Source organism: Rutilus rutilus, assembly GCF_951802725.1.
Source record: "Rutilus rutilus genome assembly, chromosome: 16".
Taxonomy (NCBI): Eukaryota; Metazoa; Chordata; class Actinopteri; order Cypriniformes; family Leuciscidae; genus Rutilus; species Rutilus rutilus.
Genome location: NC_140224.1, coordinates 32,972,382 through 32,997,497, shown reverse-complemented (window position 1 = coordinate 32,997,497; position 25,116 = coordinate 32,972,382). Strand labels below are relative to the sequence as shown.

The 25,116-nt window shown below is 36.1% G+C and overlaps 1 protein-coding gene across 14 annotated transcripts in view; it reads left to right on the top strand.

The window, feature by feature from the left end:
- jakmip3 (Janus kinase and microtubule interacting protein 3) overlaps nucleotides 1-25,116 on the top strand; it is a 41,469-nt gene that overhangs the window by 6,417 nt on the left and 9,936 nt on the right. For 6 of the 14 annotated variants that reach the window (XR_014630063.1, XR_014630064.1, XM_084433566.1 and 3 more), the window contains exons 4-11: nucleotides 9,066-9,308; nucleotides 11,290-11,532; nucleotides 18,272-18,472; nucleotides 21,849-21,968; nucleotides 22,970-23,116; nucleotides 24,251-24,382; nucleotides 24,549-24,584; nucleotides 24,969-25,040. Coding sequence is in view for 12 of the 14 variants with exons in the window: in XM_084433566.1 (XP_084289692.1) it covers nucleotides 9,066-9,308; nucleotides 11,290-11,532; nucleotides 18,272-18,472; nucleotides 21,849-21,968; nucleotides 22,970-23,116; nucleotides 24,251-24,382; nucleotides 24,549-24,584; nucleotides 24,969-25,040 (1,194 nt within the window). In the remaining 2 variants the exon portion in view is untranslated. The remainder of the gene's footprint in view (nucleotides 1-9,065; nucleotides 9,309-11,289; nucleotides 11,533-18,271; nucleotides 18,473-21,848; nucleotides 21,969-22,969; nucleotides 23,117-24,250; nucleotides 24,383-24,548; nucleotides 24,585-24,968; nucleotides 25,041-25,116) is intronic. The other 8 variants (XM_084433572.1, XM_084433563.1, XM_084433562.1 and 5 more) reach the window with 3 other exon arrangements.

The following is a 25,116-nucleotide window of genomic DNA, read 5'->3' as shown; positions in this document are numbered from 1 at the left end:
GTGTTATGTGGGTGGATTCAGAGCCGTTGCTTCATGGTGCCTTAAAAAAAATTCCAGCAAGGATGCATTAAATTAATTAAATTAATTTATAATGTCACACAATATTTCGGTTTCAAATAAATGCTTTTCATTTGTGCTTTCTATACTTCAAAGTATGTATCAAGGTTTCCAAAAAAAATTTAGGCACAAAAAAAAAAACAGGGATCATGTGACACTGAAGACTGAAGTAATGATGCTGAAAATTCAGCTTTGCATCACAGGAAAAAATTAAATTTGACAATATATTAAAATAGAAAATGCTCATTTCAGGCGTACCAAACAAGTTTGATGGCCTCTCCGGTAATGGCGATGAACCTCTCATGTTTTATGGATTGGGCTTATTTTATTTAAGGAGCTGAGTTGATCCATGACGTGTGTGTGGTGTTAGCAGCTTTATGGGTTCACTGGGAAACGGTTTTAAATGAGGGTGTAAAACTATAGGCATTCTGTCAAAGCTGGTTCAGTGTCAGGCTAGCTTGTGACTGACTGCTGGTCAGGGGTTAATGGTTCAGCTTAGTCCAGTACGATTGTGTCTTGTTGATCTCATGGGGAGAAGATGGTCTTTAAGAGCCGTGAGAGGATCTAAACCATCTATTTCATGTCCTGATGATTGACTGATGGGTGTGAACCTCTGTTTACTGTCATTATGATGAACACTTAATTTGATTTGATCGAGGTTGTAGACTCGAACACAACTCACTATGCCTTGTGACACTGAACTGAAGAAATTCTCGGGAGATGAAATTTTTTTTTTAAACTGATCTACACCTGCTCTTAAATAATCTTAAAATTCTGATTACAGCCACATGGAAAGTACACAAAGTAACTCAGAATGTGTTGAAATGTATAAAACCGTTTGAAGCCCATTGGGTTTCAAATTTCGGGAATCATAAAAAAAGTATTTTGTATCTTAGACTCTTAAACGTTAGTTGTCTGTATAATACAATTTAATACAATTTAGTTTACTTGGACTTTTTTTTAGGTAAAACATTTCTGACAGTGCAAGCAAGGGCTGCTTGTGTTTCATAATTGAACTCTTATACAGAATTATTGAAAATATCAACATGATAATCATGCCAATGGTGTGCGAAACGTGTAGATTTGTTAGGTCACACTTGATTAGAACCAGTTTGATATTATGTGAATCCCAAAAGTAAAGCGATTGATTGATTGATTGATTGATTGATTGATTGATTGATTGATTGATTGATTATTAAACTGATTATGGCTGTAAAAAGATAGAAAGTTGTTAGAAAGTAATTTTTTTATTATATAAATCTATGTATAATAAAAAAAAGAATAAAAAAAGGGCTATTTTACAGCTTTATATAACTGTTTGATTTAAATTGGCTTTGAATGTCACTAATCCAATTATAATTGAGTCTAATTTAATCAAAACAATCGATTTTAGTTGTACTTTTGTTTTGGTTACTTTTTGTTTTTGTACTTCGTTTATTATCATTTTTTTTTTTTTTTTATATATATAATATTATATGTATATAATATTATATAATAATAATATAATATATATATATATATATATATATATATATATATATTTTTTTTTTTTTTAAGAATTTGTATTTTATTTTAATTAATACCTTTATTCAGCAAGGATGTATTAAGTTGATCAATAATGACAATGAATAAAAAAATATATATATAAAAAAAAATCCATTTCAAATAAATGATTTTCTTTTGAACTTTCTATTTATCAATGAATCCTGACAAAATACTATCAGAAATGTTTCTTGAGCAGCAAATCTGCATTTTATAATGATTTCTGAAGGATCGTGATGTTGTGATTCTGAAAATTCTGCTTTGCATCACATTACATTTTAAAATATAACAGCCATTTTAAATTGTAATACTATTTAATATATTACTAAAACTGTAAATGTTTAAAAATCTTACAAGTTCAACATTTTGAACACTAACATACATTTTTTTTAAATTAAATGTCTGGCTAAAATAACTATCTGTCAATATGTATAGACGTGATGAATAATTTGTGTCATACTTCGCCCCTATCCTGCGCATATGTGTGTTTTCGGGTCCGTTCGCTGTGTGTCTGTGCGCATACTGCAGCGGCTGTCCGAGATCAATACACACATCTCAGGGTGAAAACAAATGACAGCGAGGTTCTGCAAGAAAGCACACCAGAAAGTACTGATCGCCAGTGCCACCAACGAGCATAAATGCTCAGAAACGTTTTTTATACTGTACATTCAAATATCACAGAGTATATTAGTGTGCAGCCTTTCTGGTTGACCCTTTCATCATCTGAATCAAGTAAAGCAGTTATAAGGGACACCATTATTACTGCAATAAATCATCATAACGGCAGCCACAGTTAATGCTACCATTAAGAAAATGTCAGGCTAATTTTAATAAGCGCTATCAGACAATGTATAGTGCATATAATAATGAGGTTCAATTATCTGACAGCGCTCACTGTGTGTGTGTGTGTGTGTGTGTGTGTGTGTGTGTGTGTACCTTTAATCTGGCCCTATTTGCTGATGCAGTACAGTCGTTGATTTAAAAGCAAAGTGTAAATGATCTGGAATAATGTGTGTTTTCCCCTGTGCACGTCCTTCAGCAATGGGAGTGTTTTATTTTATGATTCTGCCCCTTGTCCTGCAGGACTGGGAAAACACTCTAACAGGCCAATTACTGCCGGTGCCTGAAAGTCAAACTCACTGCTATACCTTGTTTTCTGGAAAATTGCTTTTCTGATTGCAGGAACATGAAATGCAATGTTCGGGAATGATTCAGGGCATCGGTATTGTAGGGAGAAAGAGAAAAAGGAAATTGATTTATTATAATTTGAGATAAACCAGGAGTGTTCTGTGTTTCAACGTCAACACCTGCAGGGAAATAAACACAGAGACTTGATACTTTTTTGTCAAACAGCCAAAAGTGAATCTCGAGTCCTGCTTGTGAATGACTGATGTGTCTGAGAATCATGTTAGACTATAGCTGAGACCCTGGAGAGAGAGATACAGGGTTAAGGAAATCATTTGAAAGAGAGTTCACGAATAAAGGAAATTGCTTATAATTTACTCTCCTTCATGTTGTACCAAACACTTTCTTGTTTCCGCAGAACACAAAAATGAGAGGTTTTGATACCGTTTTGTCTGTGCTTTTCCATAGAGTTACAATAAATGGGAACTAAAGTCCTCAAGATAATTTTTGACTAATTGACATTGACTTTTTTTTTCTATGAATAACACTTTTTAGAATATGGTCTCTTTCTCACACTAAACGTCAATGCTTGGAATATATAGCATAAAATTAGTAGAGCAATTTTATTGTGCATGCTTTTGTGTCTTTTTATGAAACTTTAAAACTTTATCCTCATTCATTGTTATTGTATAGAAAAGATGAACCAGTACAATCTTCAGAATCCTGCTTGTGATCGACCGATTTTTATTTATGGGTGAACTATCCCGATTATTTTAGCATTATTTATATAATTTTAAAATAGTATTTAGTTTTTTATTAATATTTTGAATTAACTTTTTTCTTTTTATGTTTTCTTTTATATATATATATATATATATTAGTTCCAGTTTTAGTAATTTGGTTATGTACTTTTGTAATTTTTTATATAATTTTTTTTTTATATATTGCTATTTCTATTTAATATATTTTAATTTCAGTTTCAGTACTTCAACTTAAAATTGTTTATTTGCCAAAGCAACATGTCAAATAAAAAAAATTCTAATATGTGTATTATTTAATTTCATCTTGTTTTCAATGAACAAGAACGTTTGTAATATTTTTAGTTTAACGCCGACTATCCCTTTAAGATGCAGTAAGATGTAAGTGCCCTTGTATAAATGCCACACTGCACTTTAAGCACAAAAATCTCCTAGCATCAGATTCAGAGATTAACCTTGAGCGTGCAGGCAGGTTTTCAGGCATACACACGCGTGAAAATGAATATGTTCTCTTGGTGAGTGCAGTGACAGCACACCCCTGTGTGAGACTGTCAGAAGCGAATCATAGATGTGCTGTCAGACTGCTTGCATCAATGCAGCCATTGTGACGGGCTTCCTTAGACTGACAGTAAGAGGGGACATAGGAGCTGTCTCTGCTGTTGTTAGGCCTGAATGAACAATACTCGTCATGTATGATGGAAATAAATGGTGCTGGTGTCTCACACAGCATGTCTCCTACTGTATAGTCCCAAGTTTGTGCTACTGCAGAAAGGAGAGGTTTGTGTTGAAAAGCATGTTTGAGCCATGGAATGTTATTATGAGTGAGCAACATACTTAATTCTATCATTTTATGCCTTTTTTTGTGATGTCCACTTATAATCTTAGTCAAAGTTCATGTCTGTATTCCTGACCTTTAGAATTAGATGATCAGATTTAGAATTGGCTTCAGATGATCAATGCAATCAATCACTGTTCAAGAAAGCGTATCAAAAAGATTCAATGCAAATTAAGTCAGTTATGATTGGTCAACCTTCACTGAAAAAAAAATTAATAAAAATGTGTTGGATTTACATGATTTAATAGTGTACAATTTGTTCATGTAACTTCAACATAATGGAATGAATTCATTTTCAGTGACCCAATTAAGTAGGCTCAAAGGGAATTTAATAAAACTCCCTGATTCAGGTATCCATATTCATGTATTCTTTCATCCAATAAAATTTCATATACTTTAGTGACACACAATTGACTTGATAGACTATAAGCTATTAGCTAGCAATAACACATATTAGCATCTTAGTTGCTAAGATGCATATGCTCTTTCAGCCAAAGCAGTTAATAGTTTCTGAATCAGTCCATATCCAGCCAAATGCTCCACTCTTCTCCACAATGGTAACCCACTGTAATTTAAATGGTTCTAATAATTCCAATGTTTGAACATTAAACACAATTACACGCTATCAAGTCTTCCCCTTTTCTCATTTTCTCAAAAAAACCCCCATAAAATAACACTTAATTTCAACATTTATTCTCTCTTAATTCAGCCATATGCAAAGCATGCTGGGAACTAACAAGCATTTTTTTCAGTTAATGCAACACAGACTATTCATGTAATCCAACACAAACGGATTAAGTAAACTTAAAATGTAGCCTACATATATTTAAGCAGACTGAACACAATCAAATTAAGTTAGGACAAAATGTATAGGAATTGTGTTGCTTAAGCTCATTTTAAGCAAGCAATTTGAACAAGCAGTAAAAATCTTATTTTTTGGCTAGTTGTAGTTCACACTGATGGCAATGTTAAATAATGAATAGGTGTTGATATGCAAATGTGAGTGGTCATATTTTAATTAGCTCATAGTTTAGTCAATACTAAACAAGCCATTTTTGCAGCTTAGATTTGATAAATGGTTTTTGTGGACTGAGGAAAGAATTTTGCATTACAGAGTGAGAGTATACATCTTTGTTTATTTTTGGACTGTTTTTCCATTAAAGTTTTTTTCTTTTTTTTTCTTTCTAGTTTCAATCCTATTTCCTGATCGTTGTTTCAGATTAGATCAAAATGTCAAGATCAAGTCTGCCAGGGAACACTTCTACACCTTTCAACTTTGTTTCTTGTTTCCTCCAAACATCAAAGAATGGCATAAAAGACTTTTCCAACCTAGTGCAACCCCGTCACCGCTGACATTTGTGGATCCCTTTTTATTAAAGAGTGCAATATCTGTGCACTTTATCTTATACTATAACATTACTTTAAAGAAAGGACTGTTCTACGTTCAATAATAGTTATATTATTGTTATATTATGTAAGGAATAATTGACGACAGGCCGTTTAATTATTAGAAAAATAATGCAAACCCGAGGTGGCAAAAAACAGCCTATTGTTTACTATATTTATTTGCTTGGTCAGTGTCGTTGTGAGTTTTGGTTCTTTTGCTGTTGTAGGCTGTAAGAAACTTTGAAATAACAAAGTGATATGAACCTGTAATGCGGTCAAGACCTGCCTGGAACTACTTCAGCCGTGCGTTTCCCTGAAAACAATTGCACACTTTAGAACATTTGTCAACCAATCAGAATCAAGCATTCAACAGCCCCATAGTATAATATATAATGTTGATTACCACAGAAAATACTTTGCAAGGATTAAAGGACAAATGAAGCTTGATGACAATTTATTTTATTTTTTTATTTCCCACCAGGTTAAGCATTAGTAAGCTCTATCAAGTATTTAGTCCCTTTATTAGTAGTGTTATGATTGTTAAAACTAGTTTTTAAAATGTATAAAATTTAATTAAGAAAAAAAACTTTCCAATTTCATGGTGAGTTTCCTACCTCAAGGTTATTAGTTTGGTTATGCTTCTGTTATATTGTTTATTTGAAAGGTGTTATGTAAAAATATATGTGTCTCTAGTGTTACAACCTGACAGATACAGTTATATTAAATATAAAAATAAAAAAAGGGCAGATTTAATGATAAGTAAGTATAGTATGATGGTAAAAAAATTACTTATCATTAGAAACCATTAGAAAAAAATGAATTAAGCATTTAAAGGCACGCTTTGTAAGTCAGAATATATATTTAGAAAATATATTTTTCTTTGGTAATCAACACATGCTGTCAATAGAGCACTGACCTAATACTGAACCCTGGGCATTTATTTAACGTTACGGATGGCTGGTTCTTCAGCAGAGGCTAATGGGATATCAGCACTGCTGACTCTCGCTGGACTCTAAACCTCTCCGCAAGTTCTCTTACGCTGCATTTAAATGCAAACTCCCAGTAGGCCCAAAATTACTTCTCCTCTGCTGTTTTATATAAAAACAGGCAAAGTTGTCCAGTGACCGTCTGACCCAGTTTTGGTCTGGACTGGTGTGGAGTCAGCCATATTATAAGTTACTGTCTCCATCTGACTGCCAACGATATAAAAGCCATCAGACCTACAGAGTGCAGAGCAGAGACTTTTACTCTTCTCTCAATGTTTAAGACGTTCTTAACCTACTTTTATTCAGTGGTGTTTGCTAAGGCAAGCATCTCTATTGTTGTTGCTTATTGGTTTAGTGAAGCATTCGCGTCGCACGACACATGTTGAGCTAAAGACATGAATGATACCTCAATTCATCATGCGGCTTTTGGAGTAAAGGTGATCAAAGTGGTCAGATTTACTATTCTAGTCTTGTAGAACGATAAAATGAGCAAAATAATGTTGTTATTATGAAACGTGGGTATGCCTAATAATGCCTTTCTTCTGTAAATATCTAGTTAAAGGGGTCATATAATGGTACATGCACTTTTACAAGTTGATTGTACTGAAATGTGTGTTGGCAGTGCCTGTACACAACCATCATAAAATGATACAAATCCATCCAGTGTTTTTTTTTTTTTTTAAATCTTCTTATATGCTTTCCCCTGTCTCAAATCAAGCCGTTCGACCGTGTGACGTCACACGGTCGGACGCCCCTCCCACGATTGTTGATTGACAGCAGCGTTTCAACACAGACCCGCCCTCGCTCGTGAGCGAGCTGTCAATCATAGTCCGCGCGTCATTGTTGATACGCTGGAGCACTGTCTATGAGCAGAATGGCGTCTAAGCGATTGTGGTGTTCTGTTCTTGGGTGTAATAAAGCACACAGCAGTCATTTTGATGTTCCTAAATCCGAACCGCTGAAGACGCAGTGACTGAGTTTTGTTTTCGAAGGGAATATTCCCCACGATCAACGTCAATGCTTTCATGTTTGCGCGAATCATTTCACACACCAGACTGCTTTACAAACGAGGTCAGTATAAAGCTGGTTTTGCTAAGAAGCTGCTCTTGAAAAAGGATCGGTACCAACTATTCGTGTTCCTGCTGCACCTCCAGAATAACTGAAGTGAGTTTAACGTTTTATTAACCTTTATATTAATCTTTGCAAATCGCTAGCACGCTTCCCGATGAATGCGGCTGTTTACACTCAGGGTACATTACGGCATGTTTTCTATGTACGACGTTCTCAATATAATTCATAATCCCACGTTTACAATGAACAACACGTTATGGTTATTGTGTTAACAAACGGTGTACACACAGAACAGAAGGGCGGGGTGAGCAAAGCTCATTATCATTTAAAGACACATGCACTTAAACGGCGTGCTGAAAACAGAGATGTTTTTGACCAGGTAAAATGAGTGTTTTCTTACAATACTAATGAGAATTTTTAATTAAAGTATATTACAAACTTTTAATTTAGACCCTAAAGAATCATATTAGCTTGAATAAAAATGGCATTATATGACCCCTTTAACTATCTTTTTTGCTTGCTAACTGAAATCCTTTACTTTTTTTTTTTTGCATTTTAGAAGTAATTGTATGAACATAGTCAAATAGGCTACATAAAAACGTGTGTGTCAGAGCTGTGTTGCAGCAGATATGTATTGACATGTTGAATTGTGTGATGTAGGATCAATTCTGTTTCTTTCCATAATAGCTTCTTGTTACTCCATAAATGTTTCATAAAAGAGTAGGGCATAACAATATTCTGGTGACATTTGGGGTATTTTTAGTTTCATCCTCCAGTGTTGTCTTTGTTTTGTGGCTAAATTTCAAGATGGCATCTCTTTGTTATGTTACCAGTGTTGTGCCTGTGGCAGCATGTGTCAGTCCTGATGTGACCCTGCTGTGGGGTCGTGTCCTGACACACTAACTCTCTTATTTTTAGGGCACGCTCAATATATTCTGCACTGCACCGCACTGAAACATGGAACATTGCCCACAGCTGTGCAGCGTTGCTTTGCATAAACAACATCTTAATGTTCATGATACGTTATACTACACTTAATTAAATTATGAAAAATATCCCTTCAGCTTTAACTTGCATTGAATATTTGCATATATTTATCAATCGGTCTAATTTATTTATTTACTTGTGTATGCATATACATATTTTTTTCTTTAATTTAGTTTTTTTAATGTATTTTTATACATGTATAGTCTGAGATGACCCCATACAATTTATTGCCCATTAAATGCTTGCTTTATTTGATAGAATATTTAAAACCTCGATCCCTTCAATTTGTTAAATCTGAGTTAACATCTACTTTCTCAGGTCAGTAAGCTGGAAAGGGAGAAGTCTCAGGAGGTCCGTCATGAGCAGCACAAATCCACGGTGGTGGTGACCGAGTTAAAAGCCAAACTACACGAGGAGAAACTTCGGGATCTCCACAGCCTTCGGGAAACGCTCCTACGTCAGCACGAGTCTGAACTGGTACGGGTCATTAAGATCAAAGACGGAGAGATTCAGAGACTCCAGGCGCTCGTCGGTGCCCTCAGAGATGGATCCACTGAAAAGGTGTGGAATAGTACAAATGCAATGGACTGAAGCAGTGCATTTTACATATTCATTTACTTAAAGCTACAATATGTAATTTCTTTCACCGCTAGGGCTCGCTAACCTCTTACAATAACAAAGGCGTATGTTGATGATGCATAAGCGGAATTATGGAACTTGCCGTCATGCCGAAGGATCTAATAATGTTTATGGATGAGTAAATACATTGTTTTTTAACATGACTGTGGTATGAAGCAGGGCGCGAGTGCTAATAAGAGACAGATATCAGCGCCACACGCGAGTCCCACGGATATAAAGGAATAAGGACGTTTAATTCTACCAAACTACCCGCAAGTGCTGAATTACTACTCACACAGGTCAGTTTATTTGACGAATTAAACTTGTGAGGTAACGCAGCGCTGTTTTACTTGGTCCAAACTATCACACTAAACTGCATTTGAGTGTGTTGAAAGTTATAGCCTAATGTTATTCTATTTGTTAGTTTGTTGGCTGTATGAGACTAGCAGTAAGCTAGATCAACATTAGAATAACATACTGATCATATTCTAACATGTCATCATGTTGAGCTATATAACATTGATTCGTTTTATGTACATTTGTCCCAAAGTCTGCTTGCCATGGTCCATAATGTTTGAACGAAACAACAACAGCGTGAGCGCAGTTGTCCACGTCTGTCGCCATGGTTACTATGGCAGTACGAGCGGAAACCAGGGATAGCGCGAATATTACGTCATTGACTGGCGACAAGTGAGACAGGGCGACAGGGACGAGCCATTATTTAAAATAGGAATTTCTCTGAAATTAAAAATCTTTGGGAACTTTTGGAATATTGTAAGTACACAACTGCAGGAAATATATCACACTGTGCAAGTGATTTTTGGATATTTTATTACAAAAATCTAACATATTGTAGCTTTAAAGTTCCTCATCTGGTTGCAGTGTCCGATTTATACTAAATGATCACAATACTATAAAAATAAATGCATAACACACAATAAATATATGAATAATAGCAACAACAATGATAATATTTAGGGAATTATATTTATTCAGAATTGTTTTGATGGTCTAGATGGTTGCAGTTTTATTTTTCATCTAATTATTAGATTTCTCATTTGAATGGTTAATTGAAAAGTTGATTGATCTTGGCCTGTTAGTACCGTTGTTGGATGCTGGTTTTTAGAGTCCCACCAAATGGTTCCAATATGAGTAAACCCAATATTAAAGATAGGGTAGACAATTTTCGGAGAGGCTAGCAATAGCGAGCTAGCTTTGAAAGCATATGATCCCACCCTCCCTCCAAACCCACGCCTCCTTCAAAACACATGAACGAATTCAGCAGGGAGCAAACAAAAGCGTCATGAAAGACGGCGTCATACTACCTCATGTTTTGGTTCAGGAGGAACTGTTAAAGGCGGCTGCTGTTTCAGTTGCGGTGCTCAGTGACTAACGTCTGTCTAAGGCCCTGTCCCAAATGGCACACTTCATGTGCACTTTCGGTCTTGTGGACTTACAATGGCTGCCGTGTGCGCGTGTGCGTTAAGTCCGTGAGACCGCAGTGTGTCCCATTTCTCATTTTTAGATCTCAGAAGGGTGCTCATGAGCGCCCCCATATGGAAGATTTTTGCCGGTTTAAGCGGCATTACGTCACAAAAGTACGGCCTCAGTGGAAGACTGCGAGTGCTTAGGGTTCCATTTGGGACAGGGCCTAACTCTGCATTGCATGAAACGTGCTGATGACATGTGATGTCTGATCGAATGCAATGATTGGACATTTCATGGTCCTACGCCTTCTGACGATATACATATAAATACATATATACCTCTTAACATCAGGATGTGAAGAGACTCTCAACCAGCATCACAAAAAAAAAAGAATTATCTGGAAAAAATTGCCTACCCTGCCTTAGAAATAAAAGTAAATCTTGGTGAAAATGTTCATATGGAGTATAACTCCCATGTGGTTCCTCTGGCGCTGCAGGTGAAGTCTGCACTGATGGCGGAGGCACGAGAGGAGTCCAGGAGGAGTTTCGAAGTGGAGCGCATGCGAATGCAGCAGGAGATCTCTGAGCTGAAGGGGGTGAAAAGGCAAATGGAGGAGGCATTAAGCATGGCGGTGCAAGCCGACAAGATCAAAGCCGCCGAGATCCGCAGCGTCTACCATCTCCACCAGGAGGAAATCAACCGCATCAACAGAGAGTGTGAAAGAGAGATCCGCAGGCTGGTGCGTAAAACTGTTTCAATGCATACACTATTAATCAATGTATTAATCTTTCAGTAAATGACTCTGTCGGTCCGAAAACATACCTTTGAGTGAATACCTACCTCGTATATTTCCTGTGGATTTAAAGCTCTGAGCGTTCAGGTTGAGCAGAACATTTACCCTGGGTTTCTCCACGGGGACTGTCTGTGTAATTTATGTGCTGAATGAAAATCTGGCAGGGGTTTACATGGGAAAACTGCAGGTGTTTCCATGATGGGATTTTTCCTGTGTGTTAGGAACTGGAATCAATCTTATTATTTAGTAATTTAATTTGAAGCAAGAAATTATTCAGGAATTAAGCATTTGTTTATTTAGCAATGATTCACATAACGATTACTGTGGAAGCTTCCGATTACCACGGAATAAAACAGTTTAAAAGGTAATCGCGACCTTTTTATCTCACAATTCTGACTTTTTTTTTTCTAACAATTGCGAATTATAAAGTCAGAATTGCGTGATATGAGCTCGCAATTGCGAAAAAAAAGTTGTAAAGTCAGAATTGCGTGATATAAACTTTCAAATATAAACTATTTCCTTTCTCATACTTTCTGATCAAGTTTACATCTTGCAATTGGAGAATAAAGTCAGAATTGTGAGATAAAAAGTCACAATTACCTTTTTTATTTTTATTAAATAAAAAACAAGATTCCATAGATAACAACACACTTCTGTGAGAATTTAAATTTGGTAAAGTTCTGTACAGTTACATTTAAATTCTTTGCTAAGCCCCACCCCCTTTGGTCACTGTTACTCACTTAGACGAGCTTTATAAACCGTTCCATAGGAACAAACTGGAGAGTTTTAATGCAAAGCATGATTTTAAGGGAAAAGTACTCATGAAATTGACATTTGAATTCTGACATTGTGACACATTTTATCTGCAGTTTTGTCTTTAAATTAATATGTATATTAAGCAGTAATTTAATTTTAAAACGGCAAACTCTGCAAATCAGTTTGCAACAGTTGCTAATGTAGTATTTGTCAGTATGTTTTAAAAGGCTGGACTTAGTGAAGGTTTTCCCTCCAGATCCTCTACTAAAGCTTCAAGGTTCTATATCAGTTGGTTCACATTTTATATTTAGCCATATGTGTGTGTATCTCAAAATGGCAGTGTGTGTCCTTGTGTACCACACTTTAAAGTGAAGCTGCTTTCTTCCCTTCTCTCTTGTTCTGGGCTTTTTGCCATCCTTTTTTCCTGGAGTATGAAAATATCACTGCAGTCCATGCCTGCTGGTATCGATCTCTCTCGTGTGGCTGAGCGCTCTGCACTATATCGCTTCAGGACTTAATGCATGTGAGAAATACTGTGGAAAACAGGCTGGGGTCAGGTCTCTGAATGGTATGTTTATGAGTGATGAAAAAGATTCACTAGGATAGGAAGCTTCACGGTCTTCTAAGAAGCATTTATTTTTAGGACTATGGATTGTCACAGGAGAAATATCTGCATGGCAGTTATTTATGTGAGAGCAACAAAGCATTGAGTAACACTTGTTTGTACATCAAGTGTTACATAATGTGAAGGTTTTTTTTGCACTGATGCCACTTATTATTCTTTTGTTATGAATAATATATATATATACACACACACACACACACACACACACACACACACAGTATTCAGTACATGGTTTTGGTGATAATGCTCACCCCATAAACATTCATGTCCTCTTGTCTCTGCCTGTCCCTTATCTTATTCCATTCTTTTAACTCATTGCAGAGCTATTGAATAAACGTTACTGATGTTTATCTGGTGGGTTGTGAATGCAGGAGGTCTGAATGCGATTAGAGGCCTGTGTCATTGTTGTGTGTTGAGGAGGTATTGATCTTGGATTATTTATTTTATCAGAAGGCCGGCTGGGGATGTAATAGCGTTTAGCTAGCAGGGCGGCAGGGCATGCCAAGGTGAACCGTGTGTGTGTGTGCGCATGTTTGCTGATACAAGTCCACGACTGTCCTTTGTGTATGGGACAGGTCACCAAAATAACAAAGCCAGCCTATCATTAGTGATTCTTGCTGAGACAAGCACTGTTTGTTTTACAGACCCCAAAAAAGACCCCAGAGTGCCCTAGCAACCTTACAGCAACAGATATGTATAGATAAAGGGAAGAAAAAGATAACCTGATGTCAGAAAGTTGGAATAATGAGCCAGTCGATTAAAATACTGAAATGGTGGAAAGATGAATCACACAAGACATTTCCTGATTGGTCAGCTACAGTGATGACATCAGCACCAGTTGACAGGATGCCAAACCAGCCAGTTAAAACGGCTATAGAACTGAGCTGATGAGAGGGAGAGACACTGTGCCACTTGTGATTTTAAGTGAAAGAGACATTTGGATCTCGGTTAAATTAAATAAAGGGATTTATTGTGGTCTGGGCTGAAGCGAGACATCAATCAAAACTTGTTCTCATATTATACGGACGTGGAAGGTCTTGCTGTAAAGTGCATTTATATGCATTGTTGGTACACAGTCTGAGTCTGAGACAAGTGTGAGAAGTGAAGAACACCGTGAATACTGAAATTGTTGGGAGGCCATCTGATCTAATTCACAGGGGAATGTTGGACATTGAGTAGTAGTTTAAAGTGTATGTATGCATGTTTCTATGCTATGCATGCATTTATGTATGCAAGTATACAGTATATGCATGCATGTATGTTTGTTTGTATGCACTGTATGTATGCATTTATTTATTATTTATTTGATTTGTCTCTTGACTTTTGACAGTAAATAGCTACCTAGTAACCACTAAGAGCAACCTCATAGCAACATGATAAAAACATTCTGAACACATTTGCAGCCACATGGCAATACTGTCAACCCACAAAACCTTAGCATCATGGCAGTGAATTTTGCATAAGCAAACATCACTCACACTCAGGAAAATGTAGTTTAAAAAGGGAAAAATTGTCTTGTCATTGAATATCTATAAAATGTTGTAATCCATAGTTCCAGACGCCTTGGTTCTCTATTCTTATTTAATACAAGATATAGTGTGTGTGTGTGTGTGTGTGTGTGTGTGTGTGTGTGTGTGTGTGTGTGTGTGTGTGTGTGTGTGTGTGTGTGTGTGTGTGTGTGTGTGTGTGTGTGTGTGTGTGTGTGTGTGTGTGTGTGTGTGTGTGTGTGTGTGTGTGTGTATTGTTTATAAATTTAATAAAGTTAAAGTGTGAAATATCTGTCTCACTAGCATGATCAGATGGAATGGAAACAATACTTATGCATATTAAGTTGAAATATTAAGTAGAAAATGGCACACATCACATTTAATAAGTCATATCAATAATTGTTTAGTGCCAACTGATGTAGAAACGTGGAATTAGGTGCACTTTATAGTTCAAATGTGTCAAACCTCTGCATGCAGACAGACTGTGAGTTTATTAAGCGTGAATGGATCTGGTTTAAAGGCTGGATAAATAATGTTGAGTCCGTGGATAAGGGGTGTAACAGGATTAGTTTCAGAGAAGGAGACGCTGTCTGAGACATGAAAGCGAGACTCAGTCGTCTGAGGCATTGAGATGTCAATTAAACACAAGCTCAAGACGCTCACGAGGGAAGGTGGATTACAGCTGTCCCGCCTATTCTGCACAGATAGCCGTGCCTCGGATATTGCAGGGAGTTTGGATCAGCTATTGTTCATCATCTACATATATCCACTCGGTGACATCATACGCAGGCATGGACTTAAATTCCATTGCTATGCTGATGACATTCAAATCTATCTTACCACCAGTTCCGATAGGCCATTTCTACCTGACTCAATCACTGCATGTATCAGGGACATCAAGCATTGGATGTCCCTGAATTTCCTCAAATTAAACGATAAGAAAACCGAGATATTAGTGATTGGCTCTACTGCCTCAGTCAAAAGGATGGACCAGTCCTTTGATATTGATGGAATTCACGTTAAGCCTTCGTCATCAATTCGTAACCTTGGTGTCTTTATCGATCCAACTCTATCTTTTGGCTCTCATATTTCTTCTCTTGTTAAAAACTATTTTTTCCATCTTCGTAATATTGCTCGTCTACGATCTTCTCTCACTTTAGCCGATGCTGAAACCTTAATTCATGCATTAATCACATCACGCCTGGACTATTGCAATGCCTTATTTCTTGGTCTTCCCAAAAAACTTATTTCAAGATTACAGTATGTTCAAAACTCTGCAGCAAGAGTTCTCACCTCCACTAGGCGTTCTGCTCGCATTACTCCTCTGCTTCATGACCTTCACTGGCTACCTGTGGCATCACGTATCCACTTTAAGGTATTGCTCTTAACGTTCAAAGCATTAAATGGTCTTGCTCCCCAATATCTGTCTGACCTACTCTACCCTTACCACCCTGCCCGGTCCTTCAGATCAGCTGAACTTGGTTTATTGTCCATCCCTCGTTTCCGGCTGTCTACTGAAGGTGGAAGGTCATTTAGTGTTAATGCTCCTCAATTGTGGAATTCGCTACCTCTTACACTACGCATCTGTGGCTACTTTCAAGACCCAGTTAAAAACATATCTATATAACATGCATTTTGGATAATGTGACTATCTGTATCCTATGTGACTGTAATGTATGTGTGGGTGTTTAAATGTATTGTAATGTACAATGTAAAGCGACCTTGAGCTATGGAAAGGCGCTATATAAATAAAACTTCTTCTTCTTCTTCTTCTTCTTCTATGCCTCATAGGAACAAATATGGATAAATAAAGGGAAGAAAAAGAGAACCTGATGTTAGAAAGTAAAAACTCCATTAATTTTCTCCATTGGGAAAATCTTCCACTGTTGCACTCTATGCTGTCAATCAGAATCCAAACAGAATCAGTTGACCAATCAGTAGGCAAGATGTGTAATATTTGTATGCGTATCCATGCTGAGCAAAAAGTTGGTTGGCTTGACATTCAATGCACGGTCCTGCAAGAACGCTGTTTTAATAAAGGAAATAGAAAAATTAGGACATTTCCACGGAGCAGCAGGGCTCACTGTGTTCACCTCCATGTTAAGCAGCGGACCGGCATCCCTCGCGGGTCTACAGCCCTGCGGTCTGGCCTGGAGCCTGGATACTAAATGTCCACGGCTGATATTCTACCATTAAATAAATTTATCATGCACATGAATTACCAAGGAATCAGTGAGGCGTGTGTAATGGCATACACCATAATCAATGTATTCATGAAGCTCATGAAAATTTTAAATGCTAATGTGTCATATAATGTGCATTTATGCTGAATAAGTGACTTCCTCTAGTCGCAGGGATGCCGTATAAGAGAACAGGACCTAATATTTCTCACCGCACCATGTAGTGCTTTATATAATGCAGATAAACATAGATTTCCTACGAGATGCGCTGATCACTGTGGTAACGCCTACCCTGGCCGTGCCTGACAAACAGAGAGAATGAGTCATTCTCACACCAGGAAGATAGAAAGGGACTGATAAAAAGAGAGAGATATACTTTCATTCACTTAAATCTTCTTCTCCTCTTCAGTAGGTTGAAGAATAGCACACACAGTGCTTCTACAGAGATTTGTATAGGTGAGACCGGGGCTAGTTGTCACAATGTAAAAGTTTCATGAATTGTTTTGCTTCATCATTGCTTTACTGCTTACATTTAGCTGAAAATATATTAAAAAGAATGTTTCAAAAAATGGTAAAGAAGTCTCTTCTGCTCACCAAGGCACAAAAACAGTAAAATTGTGAAATATTTTTACAATTTAAAATAACTGTTTTCTATTTTAATTATTGTAAAATGTAATTTATTCCTGTCATGGCAAAGCTGAATTTTCAGGAGCCAGTCTTCGGTCACATGATCCTTCAGAAATCATTATAATATGCTGATTTGCTGCTCAAGAAAAATTTATTATTTTTATTATTATCAATGTTGAAAACAGCTTTGCAATATTTTTGAAAAAAACATGATCCTTTCTTAAGGATTCTTTGATGAATATCACAATAACAGCATTTATTTGAAATTGAAATCTTTTGTGACATCATAAAAAAAAAAAAATGTATGTGTCATTGGTGATCAATTTAACGCATCCTTGCTGAGTAAAAGTATTCAAAGTATAAAAAAATATATATATATTACTAAAACCAAACATTTGTACGTTTAGATAATGCAGGTTTACATTGTGACAACTTGCCCCATTTAGTGTGTCAACATGCAATGATATGAATTCAGTGTGTTCAATGTACTGTATCTTTTTTTTTTTTCAAAAATAAACCTGAGAAATATTTATAGGAGTAAAATTCATAAGTTCACACTTTGTACTTTTGGATAGATGGATGGATGGATGGATGGATGGATGGATGGATGGATGGATGGATGGATAGATAGATAGATAGATAGATAGATAGATAGATAGATAGATAGATAGATAGATAGATAGATAGATAGATAGATAGATAGATAGATAGATAGATAGATAGATAGATAGATAGATAGATAGATAGAGAGATAGATAGATAGATAGATAGATAGATAGATAGATAGATAGATAGTTCAGTTCTCATCCAATAGTGTTAGTGCAGACAAATCAATAAAATCTCTGAATATTAAGTGGCGTGGCTCATCACTGTACGGGTTTTCATGGCGAATGCTGTGCATGCGTGTTCCGTTCCCTGTCCCGAGTGGACGTGGTATCTGACACTCACACCTGTGTCCAGTTTCAGGCGGGACGTGTGCATATGTGACTGTGCTGTGTTCTGTCCTGTAGATGGATGAGATTAAACTAAAGGAGCGCGCTGTCTGTGGGCTGGAGAGAGAGCTCAGCGCTCAGGCGGGCCACACGTGGAAACTACAGCAGCAGAAACAGGCTGTAGACTCTCAGCTGGCCCTGCTGCGAGACTCCAGCCCCAGACGAGAGGGCCCTTTCTCACCCGCTGCAGGAGACACAGCAGAGAACACAGCTAACCCTGTAAGCACATCTCCATTACTAAACCTCGCCGCTCTCACTGTGCCCACGCGCTCACATCGGTTTTCCTCAACCCATTCCCATTCATATTCTCCATAGAGAAACTGATTGTGAGTTATAATGTAAAACAAATTTAAGATAGACCTAACAAAGTTAATGTTTCTTTTAAAATCAAAAGTAGCTCATGTTTGTTTTTAAAAAGTCATGTTTCCCAGTGAAAAAAGTGTGCTACATATTTATTATGAATCTGTATGTTTGAATATTACGCAATACACTTCAAATATATTACCTTTTCAATGACTTTATAGTCAAAACGTTTTTAAATTGTACATTAAGTTTATGTTTGTTTCATGAGTTCATGGGATGAGTTGTTCATTCCCTCATAAAAATGGTTAAATGTACAGGTTTGTACCTTTCTCTTTTTGTAAAGAAATTATTTAATTAATCATAGATTCATTTCAATAGATCTAAAGATTGGGAATCAGGGTTTCCACAAAAGTATTAAGCAGCACAACTGTTTTCAACATTAAAAAAAACAAAACAATTCTGAAGGATCGTATGACACTGAAGACTGGAGTAATGATGCATAGAAATAAATGACATTTTACAATATATTAAAATAGAAAAGAGCTGTTTTATATTGTAGTAATATAATAAAAAATATTACTGTTTTTACTGTATTTTTTTATCAAATAAATGCAGCCTTGGTCAGAGACTTCTTTCAAAAACATTAAAAACATCTTATTGACCATAAACTTACTATAGATGAAGATAGTTGGTTTGGTTAAATGGTTTGTTTCTCTATTGAAAACGAAAATGAATGGGAAAATACTAGCAGAAACAATCAGTGACTGTTGCACTTTTTTGTTTCGTTGTTTATTAATGATGGTGCTATTTAGCATCAGAACCTATAAAAGTATTTTATTTCAATCCAGAGCAAGAACATTCATGTACATGATCATCAAAAGGGTCATTAATGTACCCTGATTAACTTTATGCACATCATTGACAGATTGGGATTGAAAAGACATTTCTGTGAGGAAAGGTTCTCAAGGACTTGAACAGGTCTGGGTTTGAGGAAAACACTGCTGGTCCGGCTGCTTTTCATCTGTTCGTGGAAACACACAGAGCTTTCCCTGGATCCTCACACTTCACTGCATGAATCTATTGTCCTATTCTTTCCTGCACAAATTACAGCATTAAGATCATAATTACACCTGCACAATCTTAACAATAGACATTAGGGCCATATTTTCATTAACAGCAGTAGCTTTTTCAATACTTATAATGTTTCTACTTAATTAACTTCAGAATGATCTTTAAAACAACCAAACTAAACACAGCATTAATTTTGCCGTCATCGTGTCTTGATTTAATTTAATATTATGCATTATGTTGACAACAGCATGTGTCTTGAATCTGGCTTTGTGCTCATTAGGTTTGAGGTTTAATTCTTTCCTTGCACACATGATCTAAAAAATATTTACAACTTTATTTGGAGTGTCTCCCGCTGCGACTTGAATAAGGGCCCATTTCGTTTTCCATAGATTTTTATTCTTTATCTGCCATCTAACAAATTAACTAACACTTTTTATAGTGCATTTAAATTATGCAGATGGTATATCCAAAGCGATTTGCTTTATCCAATGCTTTTTTGTCTTTTTATCAATGTATTAATTTTTTTTTTTAGGTTGCTCTTGATTTCACAATGTTTGAATGCTATATAACAAACTTTTTTTCCAGCAGTGTTGGTGTATCATGATATTAACTGTGATGAGAGAAACAGTGTTTAACTTTTTTTATTTCTCTGGCACCAACAAACTGATGTATCAAAAATGATGACTCTTTTACATCAAGTTTAAACTCTTCCTGCAGTTGCCCGTTGTTCAGTCAAATATGTAATCATACAAATATATACATCTTACAATAAATTTAGCTGTGAGAAGGGCCATGTGCATTTTCACACTGTCTTCATGTGTGCTGAATGTGAGAGTGTGATCTTTCCCACATATCACCTTCTCAGGGCTGTGAGGGCTGTGAGGTCACACACTTTAGTATTCACAATCTGAGGTTTCATATCTGAGGCTTGTTTCCCAGCAGCTGAACATCCGTGTCTCTGGCTGTCGGTTTGATATCAGCTTCAGCTGTGGTGGCACGGCTGCTGCTTTCATTTTCTCTGCAGGAGAAAATACGGATTTGATCGGTGACCTTTCAGGTCTTTGTCAGATGTGGACGAGCCAGTGTTCTTAGGCTCTGTTTCCTCCTACTTCTGTTTCTACGGTTACCTGACATAATGGAATATTTTCTTACTACAGCACCAAACAGAATTGATGAAAATACGCTTTATATTGTTAAAATCTGCTAAGGGGTAATTCAATGCAACAAATAGTGTAAATGTGCATAAAAATGTCAGTCAAAACCAACACGCGTTGAACAATGTTCACTAACCCAGCAAAGTTTATCAATTGGATTTGCATTTATTCTCTTTATCTTGCGTATTTCACTTATACTCGTGTGCGTTATGTATTACGTGCGTTATAGTCTCTGACAGACCGCTCAGGCCTCTTCTCGGAAAGCGAAGCGATGACGTAGTTAAACATCCGGTAGTGTGTGTTTTCCAGTAAGTGTGTGCACTCGCTGGACATCTGCTTCTCGTAAATACTAACCTACATTGTGCACGTTATTTTTTGACAGACGTTGATATCTTGATATTCAAATGATGTGGATTTGAAAACAGATGGATAGTAAGGTAATAATGATGTATTTCTTAGCCGGCAAGTATTCAGTGAAGTGATTGATGACCATGATTGTGTTATGTCGATGATTTGAGTTCTAATATTCCACCCGACAGCCTAAGTTTTTGACGGACTTGATAACGTGCATGAGGGGTTAACAATATTTGATTTTGGGTATTAAACGTGCCGGAGACGTTCAAAACCCTTTTTGCGTAGGTCATTATGCTTATTTTATGGAATGAATTTTATTCCGTGGTGTGAATAAATGACATGTTACTCAGAGTCTGACATGTTTGGTAAAATGTTACATTCAGGTGGATTTCACCAATTTGTTGACTTGTGAAAATCAAGTTTTTTTTGTTTTTTTTTTACTAGGAAAGGAGTTTTGATGCACAGTTGTTTTTATTGTCTCTTATAACAAAAATATGTTTTTTTGTTTAATATTTTTAAACCCATAAAAATGCAGATACTGTTGAAAATAATAGTGAAAAATCACTTTTTAAAACTGTTGTTCCATTATTTCCAATAAGCAGATTTTGACTCGTATACAGACAGATCAAGTATTTCATCATGGGGAGAAAAAAAAAAATGATACGAGTGGAGAATGTTTTTTTCCAGTTACCTGCAGTTGGTTTGTTTTCCAGATGCAGCACTTGGATGAGAAGGATGCTCGACGTTTCCAACTGAAAATTGCAGAACTGAGTGCTATTATCCGCAAACTAGAGGACCGCAATGCACTGCTGTCAGAGGAACGCAATGAACTGGTGAGTCTGTGCTTGTGTTAAGGTGAAACAATATTTGTATGAATTATTTTAATTTTTTTTGAAAAATATAATATATATTATAATATAAATATAATATATAAAAAAAAAAAATATATATATATATATATAGGCTATATTCACTTTTTTCACATTTTATGGTAAAAACATTTTTTTTTAAAATGGTGTATTTATTTTTCTTTTTTTTAACTTTTTTTTTCTTATTTGTTTACATATATCCAGACTCTGTCCAGAAAGTAATTCAGCCTTCTTACCTATAAATAATTCTAATGTTCTGATAACATAGAACTTGTCTTTGCATTGTGCACAAAAAAAGAAAAATGTCTTTGCATTGTGCACAAATGAAGTGTGTCTGTGCATACAGTATATGTGTTTGTCTTCTGTATCATGTTTACTGTGTAGCATTAAATATCGTCTTTGCCTTTCTAAGTGTTATGTGATGGTGTAAATGTTCTCAGTAATGGTGGTAAGTATCTGAGCAGTGATGAATGACTTCAGTGTTTCCTCTTCTCGGCTCAGACAGGCTTAAAGATCGATACAGAGACAGAGTGATTTAAACATGGCAGCTGAAACCTTCAGAAAGGGTTCGGACTCAATTTACCACTCAGTTCGGTTCTCAAACATGACATGATGTTCAAGTAGAATGCAATAGTCCAGTCGGCTTCTCTATTATTTTAGATTTCATGTCTTAAACTAATTTACCAACTTTAGACAGTCAAGAATATCTTGGTTGTATTTGCATTGTGATACATTTACCGCCGGTACAGGCTAATCATTTCGTTTTGCAAAAAAAACTCTGACCACGTTCTTAAACTATGCATTGTGTTCAAAATGCGTAACTTTACTGGTTTTAATTGTATTTTCTAAAATCAGTATCAGTGCATACACCGATGCACTAAGACAATTATGTCCAAATATTATTTACTGCATGCTTTTGCCACCCCAACATTTTTGTAACCTTCTGTTTATGTCTGTGCGCCCAGTTAAAGCGTCTCCGTGAAGCTGAGAGCCAGTATAAGCCGTTACTGGACAAGAACAAACGTCTCAGCCACAAAAATGAGGAACTGGCTCATGTATTGAGACGCATGGAGAACAAACTGCATTTCGTCACTCAGGAGAACATTGAAATGGTAATGAAGCAGAAAACAACTGTGAGCATAAATGTATTTGTACAGTATGAGCTCATATTATTTGAGGGAGATTTTTATTACACCACAGTGATTAAATGTTTTTTTTTTATTATATAAAATTGAAATATTACAAGGTGAACAATCAAATGGTGTCCAGTTAAAGCGCTTACAAATATTGATGTTGATAAAAAAATATATAATAGTTTTGATGCTAAATATAAATATAGTTTATATAATATACTCTACCTTTCAAGTTTTTTATATTTTTTTAAAGAAAGGTCTTATTCTCACCAAAGACTGCATTTGTGTGATCAAAAATAAGTAAAAACAGTTATATTTTAAAATATAATTACTATTTTTCTCCTTTTTAATATCTTTTGTCTTCAGTGTCACATGATCCTTCAGAAATCATTCTAATATATGCTGATTTGCTGCTTAAAAATGAATATTATCATCAATGCTGAAAATAATTTGAAATGCAAAGCTTTTGTAACGTTCTAAATGTCTTTACTGGCACTTTTGATTAGTTTAATTCATCCTTGCTGAATTAAAGTATTAATTTCTTCCAAAAACAATCTAGCTGGCAAACTTTCCTGAAGCCATCAGTATTTTGTATAAAAAAAAATGACCTGCACATTTTTCTGCAAATGAACAAATCAAAATGATTGCTGTCGGAAATCTAGTTATCTTAGAAAATATACACTTTCCCTGATGCTGATGTGGTCAATTTAAATCCCACAACCGCTCCACTGTCATTAGACATAATTGACCATTTCCAGCTTCGACTATTATTTCGATTTTTTTTTTCCCAGACAAAAGAAGCATTCATCTTGCCTATTCCACTGCATAAACCATAAATGTGTGATCCTGAAGTAGTTTTATCAGGTGAAGATCACACCAACGGCATAAAACATTTGCTTTGAAATTGATGCCTCTTTAACATGGCCATGTTTTCATGTAAACACATTTATGGGTCGAGCCGTTCAGCATCCGGCAAGCACACAACCTTGTTATTGCTCATGTCTAAATGATATGATCATTATGGCAACTCATCAGACATGAGTAATTATCTGTCAGCAGTCTCTGTGCACACATCCGGTCTCTTGATGTGAGGAATGAGTTTTTATTTTGCAGCGAGAGAAGGCTGGGACGATACGACGGCCCAGTTCTCTGAACGATCTGGATCTGAGTCAAGACGAGAGAGAGATTGAGTTTCTGAGACTACAAGTGCTGGAACAACAGAACATAATCGACGATCTGTCCAGGGTATCAGCATTTCTTCTCACAGGGACGTACTAACATGTGTTTTAAAAGTCAACATGAAAAGCCTCAATTAGATTAAGAATTAACATGATTGGGGTCCATTTTGAAAAATAAATATTACAAACTGTGTCGTATTGTTTTCTGATTGGCCCATTTTAATTTTTTCCAGGCGCTGGAAACCGCTGGATACGTGAAGAGTGTGATAGTGAGTCATTTTGCTTCTGGGAAATATTCACGCTGTAAAATGCTAAAATATGTTTTTGCAAATGAATGCAGTACATGTTACCTAACGAAACCTGGATGAAAATATCTGCAGAAATATCGGTTTCCTTAAAGTGTGAATGAAATTAGCAACTGAAATGACTGAGAAATGTAGTGTATGTGATGTTCAGTCAAAATCTAAATACACGTGCCATGAATTTACGGATGAAAGTAGAATTTTATGGATAAAACTGGAAGTGTAGTGGAAACTGTTATTTAATGCACCTTTAAAGACACAGATGTAAGATGTTATTTTACTATAGGCTATCTGAAAGAAGTGAATGTGTTTTGTTCTTTCATTTAATCTTAATTTAATCTTGCTTCTCAGGAGAGAGACATGCTGCTGAGATACAGGAGACAGGACAGTCTGCGCAGGAAGAAGCCCTTCAGAACCTGTAGGGTACGCATACACATGCCACTGTCCAACACACTTGAAGAAAAAAAAATTATAATTATATATGTATATAGCACATACA